The sequence below is a fragment of the Punica granatum genome, chromosome 3, assembly GCF_007655135.1.
Source record: "Punica granatum isolate Tunisia-2019 chromosome 3, ASM765513v2, whole genome shotgun sequence".
Lineage (NCBI taxonomy): Eukaryota > Viridiplantae > Streptophyta > Magnoliopsida > Myrtales > Lythraceae > Punica > Punica granatum.
Window position 1 is genome coordinate 32,582,162 of NC_045129.1, and position 15,897 is coordinate 32,598,058.

Consider the following 15,897-nt stretch of genomic DNA (forward strand, 5'->3'; position numbering starts at 1 on the left):
TCTCTCTAACCCAAATGCATGTATGTATGGATTATTGTCCCCCCCACTCTCTCTCTCTCTCTCTCTGATAATAAGATTTTCTTGTGTATAATAATGCAATTATTTAATTTAAATATTTTAAAAATGCACTTGAAATCCTAGTATTGCAGTTAGTAAATTGTCCTTCGCATAGACCGACTCGATTTGATTCAAAAATCATGGAAGGTACTTCATAATCAGTACCAGTTGGCAGTTCAAATGAATGTTGGTCTCATTCAATAAATTGAAAATCAACAGTGATCGCACCGGAAAATCGAAATTCACGAGAGTCTTTCCGCATCGAGATGTATTTTTACTTTCTATTTTTTTTACTATCAATTTGGAAATGGGATTTTTTTTTTCATTTTGTCTCCCCAGATAATATATTTTATGTGTAAGCTCAGGATTGGCTCTTTGTTCATTTGACACTCTCTCTCTCTCTCTGTCTTTCTAGAGAGAGGGAGAAAGTGAAGGGCTGCTTGTAACGAGATGACCGGTGGCAACCGGCTAACGTGAGTAAAGGGAAGAAGCGGCAGGTCGTCAGACGGCGGAGGGGGTTAGATTTTTGTCACCGGGTTGACCAGAACCGGTTGCCGAGATTAACGGGAGCCACCACCGGCTCCGATTTGAGTGGGCTATTATAGAGATGATTCATAGAAAAAAGACTATTATAAAGTTGGTCTGAATTATTTTTTTATGCATATCCTAGTATTCGAAAGTTCAAATGGTCCAAATTAATTTAGTTTAAGTCAAATCTGTCCCCTAAAGATGTAAAGTTCTCCAGTCTAAATTTTTTTCATTCACAAAACTCGAATATGAGATCTTGTTTAAGAAAAATAAGAGTTGAACCGCTTAAAATAACTCAGGTTAGTGATGGTAAGAATTATTTTGTATATCTTGAAACCTTGGAGATAAATATACTATTAATTTATAATAAAAAAATCGAGGGATACAATCTTAATCTTAGTATAAAAATAGTAAGCTAAGTGATCTTTTTTAGACAAGACACAAAGATTGCATTTAGATATTCATATAACGGTCTTCATTTCCTTGTAATACACTTCTTATATTTTTTTCCATATTATTGTTTATATTACAATATAATTTCTTACTGGAATAAAAAAATATATGTATATATATATTTGAAAGTTTAATTGAAAAACATTCGAGATTTGTATTATAAATAAAATTTATATATTTTTTTTAATTGATCAAAATTTTTTAAAGTGGATTGAATTATCACAGCCTAAATATATGGTGAAGATAATTCTCCTGGGACTATATCCAACATAGACGGAGGAGAAGGGGTTTGTTCAGAGAGTGCGAGAGTAGGTAGGGAACAAGAACATCTACCTTTAAATGAAGGGAGGCGTGCTATTTATATCCCATTGTCTAGGTACACTTCTAATTAGTTTTTGGGTGGGATTCTCTCGTTTAATCTATAACAATTGGAATTAGAGTCAAATCTTGGAGTGGTGGCCGACGGAGTGGTGGTCAGGGAATGCCAACCGTGACCAATGTGACCGTGAACGGCGAGGACGTTGGTCCTTATGGGAAGGGACGTTTGTTATGGACTGAACCGATTGAAGGTATGAGATTTGTCTCACATGGATTACATGGGCAATTAATATGGGATTTATAAACTAAATGGACTCTTCTATCTAATGGACTAGTTTTTTGGATTCGACTCTCCCGTTTAGTCTATAAGACATGTCAAGTGAGGTCTCAATGGTTCAAAGGCTCGACTTGGCACATAGTCGATCTACATGGGTCAAGTCGAGTTCAATACATGGCGATTGTATTACCAAGACACTGTTGTCGGTATCAAAATGGTAACATATATTGTGATCACATCCCTTTGGTTATCTGATCATCGCACTTAAGTACGTCCATTGAGCCCTTATTTTACTTGAAGGGTCTCGCCCTCTTATATATCCATAAATGGATCGAGAACTAACTACTTTGACACGACCAATGGGAAGCGCAGCTCATGAATGAAACGAAATTACTTGCCCGCTTGATATCATGGAATGGACTAGAATAGCAATTACTCGAGTTTACGATGTGAATACATGAGCTCCAAAAGATTTTAATTCGAGATATTTGTGGCACTCTCGAGACATCTTACAATGACCGAAGGAGCGAGTGATATGCACATGATGGCCATGGGGTATGGGGTCGCTTGCATACTATTCATCCACGGGGATCAACTTGGCCCGTCAATTGGACCAAAAATAGAGAAAATCGACCTGTCGAAATATGACAATTTGCCAAGCATCTCCTCTATCTTATTGAATTCTATCTTTCAGGCAAATCTCACTTGCAATTAGTAGCCTACGAAAAAGATGCAACAAGTAGGGACTCAAAAAAGTACAACATTTATAGCAACACACGGGGGGGACTATTTCTATTTCTAGCATTGTCCTTGCACACCGATGCGGATTCTTCGAAGGTCTAGACGACAACTAGGTTCGATATTCGGCCTTTAAAGGGACATTGGAATATGATCTGAGAACAATATTTCAACATCAATTAGTCAAGTTATGGGTGCATCCTTTTGCTAGTACATAAGTGGATTATTACTTACATCACAATTATGGTAAAAAAATTTGGATTTAACAAGACGGTGATTATGGGATTTATTATTTGTAATTATCCAAATGGGTAAAGTAATGACAGGACAGGACACACATTAAATCTAGGAGGGACTTTGTCCTCAAAGTTGTTTTTTTTTTTTTTTGGAGTGGATGAAAAAGTGGGTGATTAACACCTAGTCCAATGCATCGATATAATCACCATTCTTGAAAAATGGAGAATTGTGGGAGATGCTCATTTGCGAGACTTCATGTCAGTTCTGTGGGAGCATTCGATCGTTCTTTTTTCCAATGGATCGAGAAGCATTTAACACCTTGGACTATACCACGATAAGATCCTATTAATAACGAAACATGTATATTGAATCACACGGTGTTTGAATTTGAATGGAAAACAACATAAGAGAAAATTGCACATCCAATATTTGTTTGGGACAGCCTGATATCGTCCGACATCGACTGCAACAAGGACCGACTGTTTCTTATTGATGAAGTATTGTTAAATAAAGAGAAACCTTCAAGAAAAATTCATCTCGCCAGTCACTACAAAATACCTATAATAGATACCAAATTTCAAGTCTTTTGGTATAAGTATTTCAAGTCAAGTTTTATCATGTTTGGTTAGAAACTAGTGTTGGTGGCCGTGTTATTATTTATAAGCGTTACAGTACTCGCATATTTGCATGTTATTTTATTTTTTAGGTGAATGCATGTTATTATATTTAGATTACATCGTTTAATACAATATGTTATGTACAATTTAACATGAAGAGTTTACTCTAAAAGGATCCAAATGGCCAATGGTTGCTTTAGCATTCGATGAAATATGGCCTATATCTAAGAAATAACATAATGTTTTATGTGAAATGAGCCATTTGTTTATATATATATATATATATATATTTTAACTGTATACTTGGCCCGTTAAATTATATATTGATACTTGTAATCTTTTATACTTCCTCAAACTTACATTTTATGTTTAATTTAGTAATAGTGATCTATTGAAAAAACACATGCTCTAATTATTTATTTTGTGTTGAATCTCGTTTTGTTTATCGTGTAATTAATTAGTTTGAATCCAATAATCCAAAAATAATATTAGATGTAAAAATAAAATTTCTTTTAAGATTAGAAAGTAATAAATGTAAAAAGTAGTGATTACATCCCAATAAACAACGCGGTAGAAAACTTTTTACTAAAATATTATCTTTTTTTTTTTTGCAATAAATTTGAATAATAATGATAATATAAATCATTAAACAAATAATTTTTTTTAATTCATGCCTAATAAGACAAAGAGTAATAAGGGTAAAGTTTATTTTCATAAAAAATATAATAAGATATATTATAATAAAGTAAATTCACAAATAAAAAAAAATGTGCAAGAATAGCAACATATTACATACTCTTTATATATGCTCAAAACTTTATAAGTTTACTATCATTAGATTAGATTAGATAGATTAGATAAATGAAATATGTCAATTTTTCTATGAGTCGTGTTAACCTTTATGAAAGTTTATCGGTTCAAATCATGCATCAGATCGATCCGTAAAACTCAAGACACATTCTAAATATCTATATATATATATATATATATGAAAGTAAGGACAAGGAGAGTCCGGCCATATTGTCTCATAACGCCCGATTTTTGAATGAAATTTTTTCGAATTTTTTAGTTTTTTTAATTATTATATCATTAACAAAATTAATATATTTCAGATATTATAGATATATATATATATATCATCAATATATTTATATATATTATTAAAACAAATATGATTGCATTTTTTTCTAAATTATGTATTATACAATAAAAATAGAAAACAACATCCACATACACAGCCTATTCAGCTCTTAAATAATATACGCCCACTATTGGACGTGAACTCCCAAAAAGTACATCTACCATTATACGCAAGATGAGTTGTTCAATTATTATTATTGTTGTTGTTGTTGTTAGTCCATTTACACATACATATAGATACTTGCGTAAACATGTGCGTATATATATATATATGAAGCCATATATATATATATACACACTATATACGTTTCTCTATATATATATATATATTATATGTTTCTACATATACGTTTCTACAGCAGAGTTATAGCGGACCCATCATATGACTTAAGAATCACTTGGTTTCTTAATAGAATTTTCTCAATTTTTTTTTATTTTTTATATTTATATCAAATTTTTTTTTATAAAAACTATTTGTTTTAAGCTATAAAAGGCATGGTACGATAAAATTCAATTTTCTCTTTTTGTAAGTTTTTAAATTTTTATAATAATTTTACAAAAACTATTTAAAAAAAATTAACTATACTTTTGACAAAATCAGAGTAAAATAGAATAGTTTTCTAATTTTTACATAAGATATTGTTGATTTCAAAATATTTAATTTTAAAAATAACATATTTATTAATTTATAAATAAAATTTATATTTTTTTAAAAGTTATCGATATAACGAAATACTTTTGAAACTTTTTAGATGATTTTATCATCTAATCATATATTTGATAATCTTGAATTTTTTTGTTTATGATAAAAATTTAATATCTAATCATATAAATATAACTATCAAAATAAATATATTGATATATGGTTATTTATGATAATGTATTAATATATATTTCTTTAATATATAGTCGTGTCATTATTTCTAATATAGGCTAATTTTTGAATTTCTTAAAATTAAATAAACATTTTTATTTAAAATTGATATAATAGAATATTTTTGAAACTTTTTAGAAGATTTTATTGTCTACATAATATTTGATAATCCGAAATTTTCTTTTTAGGTAAAATTAATATCTAATCAAATCGGCATTAGTATTAAAACGAGAATATATTTATATATATCAATAACTATATTTTTTACTTGCTTTATTGATAAAATTTAGTTAACAAGAATCATATATATCTAATATAATATATTTTATTGATTGTCAATTACGATTTGTATACACAACTATGTATTTGTATTTATTTTTTAGATTGTTTGGACCCTGCCATGTAGCTTTAGAATGCCCGGATTAGTGAATGGAATTTTCTCGGATTTTTTAGTTTTTTTTTTTTCAAAACAATTTTTAAATTTTTTTTAAAAATATATATAGTTAGATTTGCGTGACTGGACATTATTTTTTCTCATTTTAACTTTCTTTAAATATATTTTTTTTTATTTTTTTGTAATTTTTAAACTGTATAATTTATGGGATTTATTGTTATTTTCTCGATTTTTTAAGTATTTCTTAGAAGACCAGTTTTTATTTGTTATTTTTTAAAACATATAGATAAAAATTTGTATGATCTACACAAAATATTATAGATATAGATGCATGGATATTTTGTATAACATGTTATGGATATACGATGTATTATATATTTTCAATGGTGGTGAAACATATATATATTATTTATATTAAAATTGGGTAGGATCTTATTTATAAAAATATATCATTTTTGTGTTTCAAAAGATCTATTGTCATAATTACTTTTTTTTAAAAAAATTAGATCATATTTTTTTTTTTGTAGATATGATTTGTTATCGTACCTATAAAAATAGAAAACGTTCTTTATCAAGTCACGCATATATATCTAATATATAGTTTTAATGATAGTAAATTATGATTTATAAAATTTCAAAACATGCATATAATATGTAATAAAATTGAAAGAAGCATAAAAATTGAATAAGTACGATCCCCTGCAATGCAGGGGCCGTACGACTAGGTCGATATAGTGGATTTTTTTCTTTGATGGATCCCATGAAAATTCAACTCACCGTTTGCTGCTTTCTAGAAGCTTCCTCTGCTTCAATGAAGTCAACTCGCTTGAACTTCTTCAGATTTCTAGTTCTCCCTCTCAATTAATTATCAGCAACATGCAACTAAGTCAACTGCATAGCTAAATAGTTTATGCTATTGCCTGATTATTTTTTTCCCTACAGAATTAATTTAAAATACTTACCTTCCATGAAAGATATATATTATGTCAATTATCCATCACAGCAGCTGCGGATTAAGAAGCAAATTAGTTGATGATGTCTGCACGGTACACAGGTCAAATAATTAGTCAAATAATTATGACACATAATACTAATTTATTTATGCATGTTTGAATTATTACTGATAATAAATATTATCGTAAGGGGAATTATGATGCGAATTGCGTACTTTTGAAATCTTGAAATTAATGTGAAGTCATGATTTAACTATTGGTTCAAATAATGCGGCATTTGTTTTCCTTGAGAAATGTATCAAGTTTGAGTATTGTGAATGGAGAAAATTCACGTTGGGAGAATTATACCCCTTAATGGGTTAATCCGGTTTGAACGGGATTAGTCGGACTTAATTAGGCTTCATAATACTATGGTGCATATTGGAGGGAAAAAAAATGTGAAGTCATGATTTAGCAAAGCAAAATAAACTACCTCGATTAATTAGTTATACCGCAAAGTCTTCTATAAAATAGCCGAGACTTTTGAGAAGAAAAATTGCTTTTGATGGCAACTTCTTTGTCGGAAAGACTTTTAAAACCCATTTTCAATCATTTTAAACAAAAATAATATTTGATGAAAATTTTTTAATAGTCTATTCTATGGAAAGTGTTATTGAAACTGTTTATATTTATTATATATCTATCTCGACTCAAGTACTAATCAATCGTTTATTTTACGTTCAACATTTTCAAAATGGTGCCTTTTAAAACTTTAATTTATTCTGAAATTACAATTTTTTTTTTCCATCGGTAATAATGTTCAGAATCGGGCCTAAATTACATAGATGTCACATAGGGAAAGAAAGGTGCCACGTATTGGGTCGTTCAGCCCACTCTGATGCTGAGAGGGCCTCAGTGCCTTGTTCGAGTTCAGGTCATAGAGAGTTATGGATCGGGTGATTTTTCTTTCTCGGTGTTATGGTTAAAGTTCTCCCGGTGTAAGCCGAGCCCCTCCGGAGGCTGGTCGAGTCGAGCCGTTTACGAGAGACCCGGCAAATTCATGGAAAGAATAAAAAAAAAAAACTCTGCACCGCCCTAATCCGAATCCGAAAGCCTGAGTGAAAGAAGCTGCCTCATTAGATGAGCCAATCTCTTGTTGGTCGACCGGTTCGCTTATGCATCGAAACAACATATCCATGTAGCGAAGGTCACGTATCGCGCGACTCCACGCAATTTTAAGGGCCTTACATTCGAGAACTGGATACTAACTATACTATCGGTCCCTAACACCAGAGAATGGGACTCCTTGCCAAAAACAGCGATATCTCATACTAGGATGAATCTAACAAGCAGTTATCCTTCCGTATAAATTCAGCAACATATAGTGAATTTAGAAAAAAGTAACATGGGGCCACCGGATTAGGCTCATACCAAACATTAGTTTCCATGTGATTTCGCAATATAATTTTAACATTTTAACTCTAACTTTAACACTACTCACCATACAATATAAGTCAACAACACAATTATTACTTTTTCATTTTTTTCATTTATTTTAACCATTAAGTTTAATTTTTAATAATAAATTCTTTCAACTATTTATTACTTTTACACACTTTTTCTCATAATTCAACATCACAATCATTATAAATCAATTAAAATCAAAAATAAATTAAACTCAACTCTATTAATTGAGTTTTAATTTTAATTGATTTGTAATGATTATATTGTTGAATTATGAAAAAAAGTGTAAAAAAATAATAAACAATTGAGAGAAAGTAATGATTAAGTAATGATTGTATTGTTGAATTGTGAAAAAGTAACGAATAATTGAGAGAATTTAATATTAAAAATTGAATTGAATAATAAAAAAATTTTAAAAAACAAACACACCCATGTATGACTCTTTACCGTCTGAAAGAGATTGGTACCGCACAGTTGATTTATAGATTTAATGATGTTGCCACATCTAGATTATAGTGTTCGGCAATATATGGTATGAATCAATAAAATAAAATAATACAAGATAAAAAGAACTTACATGGATGTCCGTCTTAAACTCATTCTTTATCAACTCTCCTTTTATCATTCCCCAATCATATAAACTGTCCCCAGCCGTGCTGTGCAAAAGATTGGGCCGGGATTATCTGCAGGAATTCTTCCGAGCAATCCATGGAATACCGATAAGCTTAGCAATCCTATGTACAAATCCACATTTCTTTGCTCATCTCCACAGCCCCCGACATCTAGGAATCCATCAAGTCTCTTGTCCCCGTGATTCGTAATTCTACTGGACCTGAGAAGCTGCTGTTGAGAGGATCTCATTGCTTGCAAGCAACATACCAGTAAAGAAGCAGAGGACAGGGGAAGGGGAAGGTAAAAACGGAGCTTGGAGTAACGGCGAAGCAAAGAAAGAAGATCCAAAGATGCCGAATGAGTTATGGCTTCATTTAACTCTTGAGCTCACTGTTCTCCCCCCGAGTTGATTGATCTCCCTCAATTAAATCTTAGGCGAGTATTTAACGGGTTTGAACTTTCCCGCAGCATCATATTTACAAGACTCCGACCTGGAAAGGGAAAAACCTTCTCACCGGGAGAGGTCCTACTCGTATACCAGTTAAAACTCCAGTTATGTTCAGCTCGAGGTCAGGGCTCTTGGGCTTCATGGTCCGTGGGCACACTTAAAGCCTCGCCAAGACCACTTTTCCCAAAGACTACTCTGATATAATCAACCCAAAATTCTACGATCTCAGTGGATCTCTCGTTTGCCTGCACACATAATTCAAATGAGTTAGCTCAACTCAAGGACTCTGAACGGGAAACATCGGAAGAAACAGAAAGGTGTAAAATAATCTTGCAGATTTAAAACGAACGTGTTATTAGTGAGAGTCTTCCGGATCCACCATCTAATAATATACATATACACTCATCCCGCTTCCAGTCTATCAGCTCGACGTCTAATATCCAACACACTACTTCGACAGGCTCAATTCGGGACAGTCAAATTTGATGCAGAGACATTATCATCACAGGCATCTCGCGTTATTGTCATTGCAAGTAACATGTCCTAGTACCAATTTAGGCTGTATGAAACTCAACAAAGACGAAATATTCCAATAGTAAATCTTTCCCGGCAGAATTCCGACGAACAGTGAAAACCCACAAGTCTCGTCTCCTCTGCTCAAAATCAACCGAGCTACATCATCAGCCAATGTGATAATTCTTAAATTAATTACACGACGATCCTATATACGATCGAAATTGCAGGACTGGCCTTCGAAAATTCCATTTTTGACAGAAGGGGTCACAATTTCAGCAATAATAATGAGATTTACCTACCGGCGTAGATCAGTCGCGGAAGATGACCTTGTCGGCGATCTTCATCAGCGGCTTCGGCGAATCCGGCGAGAACTTCCTCGCGAACAGGTAAGATCCCGAGTTGTTCGAGAGCCGGAGCTCCTGGATCAGCTCCGAGGACACCTCCGTCGGACCGTAAGTGCGGGGGTGGCCGCCGACGGAGTCCGTCCAGTTGACACGCGTCAGGGTGTAACGGGTGCACCCCTCCGGATCCTTCATCGACAAGAGCGTGGGGAAATAGTGCTCCTCCGGGTAACAGGCGGACTTCAGCTCGCCGTAGCAAGGGAGCCGAAACTTCCTCCATAGCCTCCGATCTCTCACCACTGTGAGGGCGTGGCGGCGCGTGAGGACGAAGAACTGGGATCCGACCCGGAATTGGTCGAACTGTACCTCCGGGAGCATAGCAAACCTCCCGCGTGCTGTGTATCGCTTCCAGAGGCTCTTCGACTCTTCCAGGATCTCAATGTAGCTCCGGTAGCTGAGGCGGACGCCATGGCTGATCGACTCAGGGGTGTCGGAAAGGTCGAACTTGGGGTTCGTGATGAGAGACCCATAGACGTAGTCGAAGGAGTGGAGGGGGACGCAATACTGCGAGAGGAGGGCGAAGTAGGCGTTGGCCGGGTCGTCGAGGAGAGCGGCAGCGAGGAGGCGGCGCGTGGCGGAGATCAGGGTGGGGGACGCGCGTGAGGTCCGCTTGGAGGGGATGAACCGGCCGTCGAACACTCCCCCGGGGGGCGTGACGTTGACGGAGGGATCGGCGTGGACGTAGATGCTGAAGAGGGAGCGGCGGTTGCGGAAGAACTTCTGCCAGAGAGGGGCGAAGTGGAGGTCGGAGTTGGTGAGGAAGAGGAAGGCAATCTTGAGCTTGTTGGAGGAGGAGGAGAGGTGGGAGGCCCCCCCGCCGGAGGAGGCGCGGGTGAGGAGAGCGAGGTCGTCGAGCTCGTCGGCGGGGGAGATCTGACTCTGAGGGGGAAGAGGCCGGAGGGGGGAGAGGATCTCCGGGAAGAATAGAAACAGAAGCGCGACGGAGAGCAGCAGTACGAGGGGGACTGCGAACGGCGGTCCGTTGCCGTTCATTTGATCGGCGGCGGTTGTCCCGTGCTGCTTCTTCTTCTTCCTCCGACGACCGGAGAGTGGCCGGGAAAGTGTTAGCGGGGAAAAAGTGCGGGAAAAATGGGGAGGGTGAGGGTTTTATGATGGAGATCAGATCAGATCAGATCACTGACCAGAAATGGGAGGGATAGTGAGCCGTCACATCTGACGGCGAGACAGTTTTTTCTTTTTTTTAATGCCTTGTCTTTTGGCTGTTTTTTGTTAATTAGCTGAGGGATTTAGTAACGTTTTCCGTTACGAGCTTGTCGGTTTCAGGTTACTAAATTTAATAAAGGGTTGATAGTAAAAAAACACAAAGTTTTCAAATAATGCAAGCGCGAATTTTTTCTTTAATTTTAAAATGTATAAATTTTTAATTTGATAATAATTTTAGTATGACGTCAAAATTTTCGTTAATTTGAACGGAATTGAGGTTACATAGAGTGCCGACGATCCCAATCTAGGGTGGTTGAAATCAAGGCCCCTACCCCCAAAATCGATAGAACTCTCAATTGGAGATTCTCCCAATTCCAGTGGATGGAGCCACGACCCCAGCCATCATCCCTCGATTGGGATCAACGATGCCCTCCCCTCGATTGAGGTCGCTGGCACCTTCTGTAGCCTCAACTCCGTCCAAATTAACGAAAAATTGTATTAGAATTGGTATTAAATCGAAAATTTGTCCATTTTTAAGTTAAAAAAAAGTTTGTCTTAGAATGGTTAAAATATAATTTTTTTTGTGATTTTTGTTTATTAACCTTTTAATAAATAAATTTAGTTTAATTAACAAGACATTGCCGGAAATAGAGAAATGCCTAAATTTCCCGAACAGGAAAAACAGAACCTCATTGCTATATTTCAGGCTATATAAGATCTTGCGACATTATCTTAGACTTCCTGTCAAATTTGTTTAAGATTTGTTTTCTCTTTTTCTGGAAAATGAGAAATATAATCATATGGATGCGGCCGAGTTGTGATATGAGAGTTCGATTTTAACAGCTGGCCACAATGAGCATGGCAGCATTCGAGGCCGATTCGAAGTTATTGATGCTTGATAGTGGTACCGGTGGATAGTCTCTGCACTGGGGTAAAGTTGGACGCACTATATGTAAAGATCGTGCCATGTATTTGAGGGCGGGGGATCACATCCTCGGAAGTTAGCATCTTCACCGCCGTAAAGTTAGGTGTCGGAAGTAGAGAGTCTTGAGTTCGGTTGTGGCTACAACTTGCAATTCTAGCCGACTTGAGTCAGGTGATCACATCCTCGGTAGACAACATCCGATTCAGGGCAAAGTTCGGTGTGCGATGTAAAAAGCATGGCATGCAGCTGCAGTTTGCATCTGGGGGGGGAGACCAAAGGCAGGCGATCGTGTCATCGGCTCGGTTCCCAGAAGTTAGGATCACAGAGAAGAGGATGAGATGGACCCAACGAAAAGATCAAGAAGCATAGATGCTTGACCTGGTGTTTACTGGACAGCTACCTCAGGAACTTTGTGATTTGATTTCGATATTTACGGTCAGTTGAAATGCCCGTTCCTCTTCTCTGCAACTGCAAGTCCAATCAGAAAATCAGCCCGCGATGCTCTGCGAGAGGAAAAACGGGGCACGAGAAGTCAATCGATGCTTTGCCTGGTCGAAGTTTCGAGTGACAAACTCTGATGGGGCATGTCATCTTCAGATCGAGTTATTAGCGATATCTGAGTATCACGTTCACCTTCCATCTCAATTTCCACTTTCAAGTGCCGTCAGGTCAAAGCACAATTTTAACAACTTAATAAGTCCCTTCACGTCATATATAACATCTTTCTCAGGATGTCTCTTGTCTAAGGAATGGAACCGGACAACACTATCCCTGACCTTAATTGTGGCACGTAGTTTATCGAGCCCGGTGTTCTTCATTGCTGAGGTAGTTTTCGATAAGTGCTTTCAAAAGCAAGTACAGCCACCTCAGCATTCTTGCAAATCTTACATGCTCCTACCAAGGCAGTACGGATAACAGCATCGGCTTGTACAGGCATGTAACAGATCGACCATACATACATAACCATAATGCTCAATCTCCGACTCTATCGAGTAACCATCAATCAATGATTGAATACAAGAAAAGCATCCATAAACCGACAGCATATGTGTGCAAGTACGTATGATTCCATCAAAATTTTACGTCAGTACGTTTCATCTGCTCAGACATAGTTAATCGATTGTGAAGCGCTGAGCAATGTATAAAGGTGTTCCATAGATTTGGCAATTAATTAGCAGTAGGTCGGATATGTTTCGGCATCATATTATGCAGTACTTGCATGATAGATGATGATATATGTTGTCCTACACAGAAAAATTGAGAAAGATTCCACAAATATATATATGAGACTTGGGTATAACAACTTATAAGTTTAAGATTAGCGGTTGCATATAAGTTTAAGTCCGCATGGGTCAAAGTGAGAATTTTACATGGGTATCGGAGCAGGTTGTGCTTTCTTGCACGCATGTAGGCTCACATCACGCCATATTTGGTTTCGAGGCCCTCATATTAGTCAAGTCCGAGAGTGGCCCGGTTCAGTTTTGAGGTTAGTTAAAAGTGCACCTCTAATTAGGCATGAGTGTGGAGGTTAAGACACGAGCACGAAAGAGAATGCTCAACTCATGGTCAGTTGTTGAGAGCGGGAAAATTGAAAGAAACCACAAGCATATATGATATTTGGGTCCAACAATTAATAAACTTGATGAGCTGAAGTCCATGTAGGTTCAAGTGAGAATTTTACAATAGACATGCACGTATGGCCAAGGTTGTCATAATTACGATTCTATCTAAAATCGGTCGAGGGTCGTAGAATCGAATCGTGAATCGTAATATTCTACATATAATTAAAAAAATAGTGTATATATATATATATATATCATACTTTCCTGAGCAATCTACATCCGAGGTATTACTATTAATTGTTCAATATTGAGTCGCAAATAATGCGAGAAACAAACACATGATTGCGTCGAAAGGCTTGTATGACCCCCGGATGCCTCTAAGAACCGAATTTGATATAGGGAATCAAAAAAGTGAGGAACAAGCCGGCTAAAAGTTCTAAACCAATATCACAAATGGCTCAGAGAATATTTGTCTATACTATGCGCGGCATAAACCATTACAATTCTGAAGTCGTCGAAGGTACCTGGACTGGAAGAATGGGGAAAAGCCGACTGGAAGAAAAGAAAGAAGAAAGAGGGGAAAGGCGACAAGAAGAAAAGGGTGGGAGGGGGCAAAAAAATAAAATAAAATAAAATAAAAAGGCTGGGCTTCGGCTGGAAGAAAGAAAAAAGGCCGGGGGGGGGGGGGGGGGGCGCGCGCGCGGGGGCAGAAAAAAAAAAAAGAAGCCAAAAGGGCCGATTCTGCGATTCTGGACCAAATTCAATCCTGATTCTAGCTCCCCAACTCAAGACATGAAATCGGAATCGGTGCCCACCATTCGAATCATAGAATTGTGATTCTGACAACCATGTGTATGGCCCAATAAACCACATATAGAAAGCGTAACATATATCCTATGTGCTAGCAGATTAATACAATTTCCTCGAGCAGTGCCAAAGGAGGATTCATATCCCCAGTACTTGTGTAACCATTTCTTAGGAAAATCACCAGAAAAACCTCGTGGTCAGCTAGGATCATCGATGCCTCGTCCACTCCAACAGGGAACATCGATCAACAAAGAATTGTATGTGTGTAAATACTTATACAGGTGAATCCGAATCGATCGTCTACTGAAGGACAAGGTCCTAATGTATGAAAATACATGCGGTTCTAATTTTATCTTGTTGCCAATAAGAGCTTTAGAATATCCGATCTCGCTAAGAGCCGACTCCCCATCTTGAAATTGTGGCATGTTTCACTGATTCCCGCCTGTTATTGCAAACAGGAAAAACCTAAATGGCACCGAAGTAATTTGATGTCTATCTCTCCAATGGAAGATATAATTAGAATACACAATTTAGACAAGTTGCTGATTAGGGAAACAAAAGTTGTAGAAAAGTGGCAGAAATTAACGATCTTTATTGAACTAAAACAACCAGCGAGTAATATTCCCCCAAGGAAATAACCTAAAGAAGCGAACAAAAACCCCAATAATTAACTCGGTGGCCACCTGATCAGATGTGCTAATGATCACTAGGCGCTTTGTGATCTTCTTCCTTAATTGCGCTTTGTGATCAGAGCAAGACAGAGTTGCGACCCGCGCCGAAACGACCACACCTCGACATGATCCCCCGCTTTGAGGCCATTCCGCTTCACCACATCATTCCACCCGTGCGAGAGCACGAACGTGACGGAGGAGGACTTCCCAGGCTTCTTCATCTCCCACCTCCCAAGTTCCAGTTCGCAAGTGGTGAGCGTGGGCTCCAGCAGCTCGACCTGTATCTTGTTCAATTTATTCTTCTCATCACGAGTCTTGAGGAGTTCTTTCTCGTCATCACTCAAGAACAAGGGCGACCAGCTGATCATCTTCTCGGTCATCATGAGATGGTGTTCATTCTTGTCACAATCGCTCTTGGTGAGCGGCTTCTCGCACACGAAGAGAATCTTGTCCCCTCCCAGGCCATTAATAATCTTGTTCTTGACGTCCTGAGGGATCTCCCTGTCTGGCTGTTTCGATTTTGGCCCTCCCTTCAAATTTTCCTGCTTCTCATTAGCAGCAGCATCAGTCCTGGAGTCCACGATTATCTGGCGGGACACGGTATTCTGTTTCAACCCCTTCTCTCTCATTAGCCCTTCTCGCTCCTCGTAACGTTCCCCTACGCAAAGTAAGTAGTCCAACTTCTTCCAACCCTCAGTATCTTCCTTAGCAAAATCTTCGGACGACACAGGTTTCTCCCATTCCTCCATCTCCGAGGCAGAG

General features: G+C 37.1%; 2 protein-coding genes across 3 annotated transcripts; both read right to left on the reverse strand.

Annotated features, from left to right (window-relative positions):
- Positions 1 to 8,471: 8,471 nt before the first annotated feature.
- On the reverse strand, positions 8,472 to 11,163 carry LOC116201764 (glycosyltransferase BC10-like). Of its 2 annotated transcripts, none has more exons than XM_031533162.1 (2): positions 9,901 to 11,163; positions 8,472 to 9,334 (listed from the first exon to the last, which is right to left on the reverse strand). In XM_031533162.1, the coding sequence occupies exon 1, from the start codon at positions 10,997 to 10,999 to the stop codon at positions 9,914 to 9,916; it is 1,086 nt and encodes a 361-aa protein (XP_031389022.1). In that variant the 5' UTR covers positions 11,000 to 11,163; the 3' UTR covers positions 8,472 to 9,334; positions 9,901 to 9,913. The 2 variants fall into 2 exon arrangements, with proteins under 2 accessions (XP_031389022.1, XP_031389021.1); XM_031533161.1 differs by having other exon boundaries at positions 9,905 to 11,160.
- Positions 11,164 to 15,085: 3,922 nt separating this feature from the next.
- On the reverse strand, positions 15,086 to 15,897 carry LOC116201954 (B3 domain-containing protein At2g32645-like). Its single transcript, XM_031533440.1, has one exon. It carries the CDS (start codon positions 15,882 to 15,884, stop codon positions 15,195 to 15,197), a length of 690 nt encoding a protein of 229 aa, XP_031389300.1. The 5' UTR covers positions 15,885 to 15,897; the 3' UTR covers positions 15,086 to 15,194.

Excerpts from the sequence above, each read along its gene's own strand:
- LOC116201764 (XM_031533162.1), bottom strand. The coding sequence starts at position 10,999 with ATGAACGGCAACGGACCGCCGTTCGCAGTCCCCCTCGTACTGCTGCTC.
- LOC116201954 (XM_031533440.1), bottom strand. The coding sequence starts at position 15,884 with ATGGAGGAATGGGAGAAACCTGTGTCGTCCGAAGATTTTGCTAAGGAA.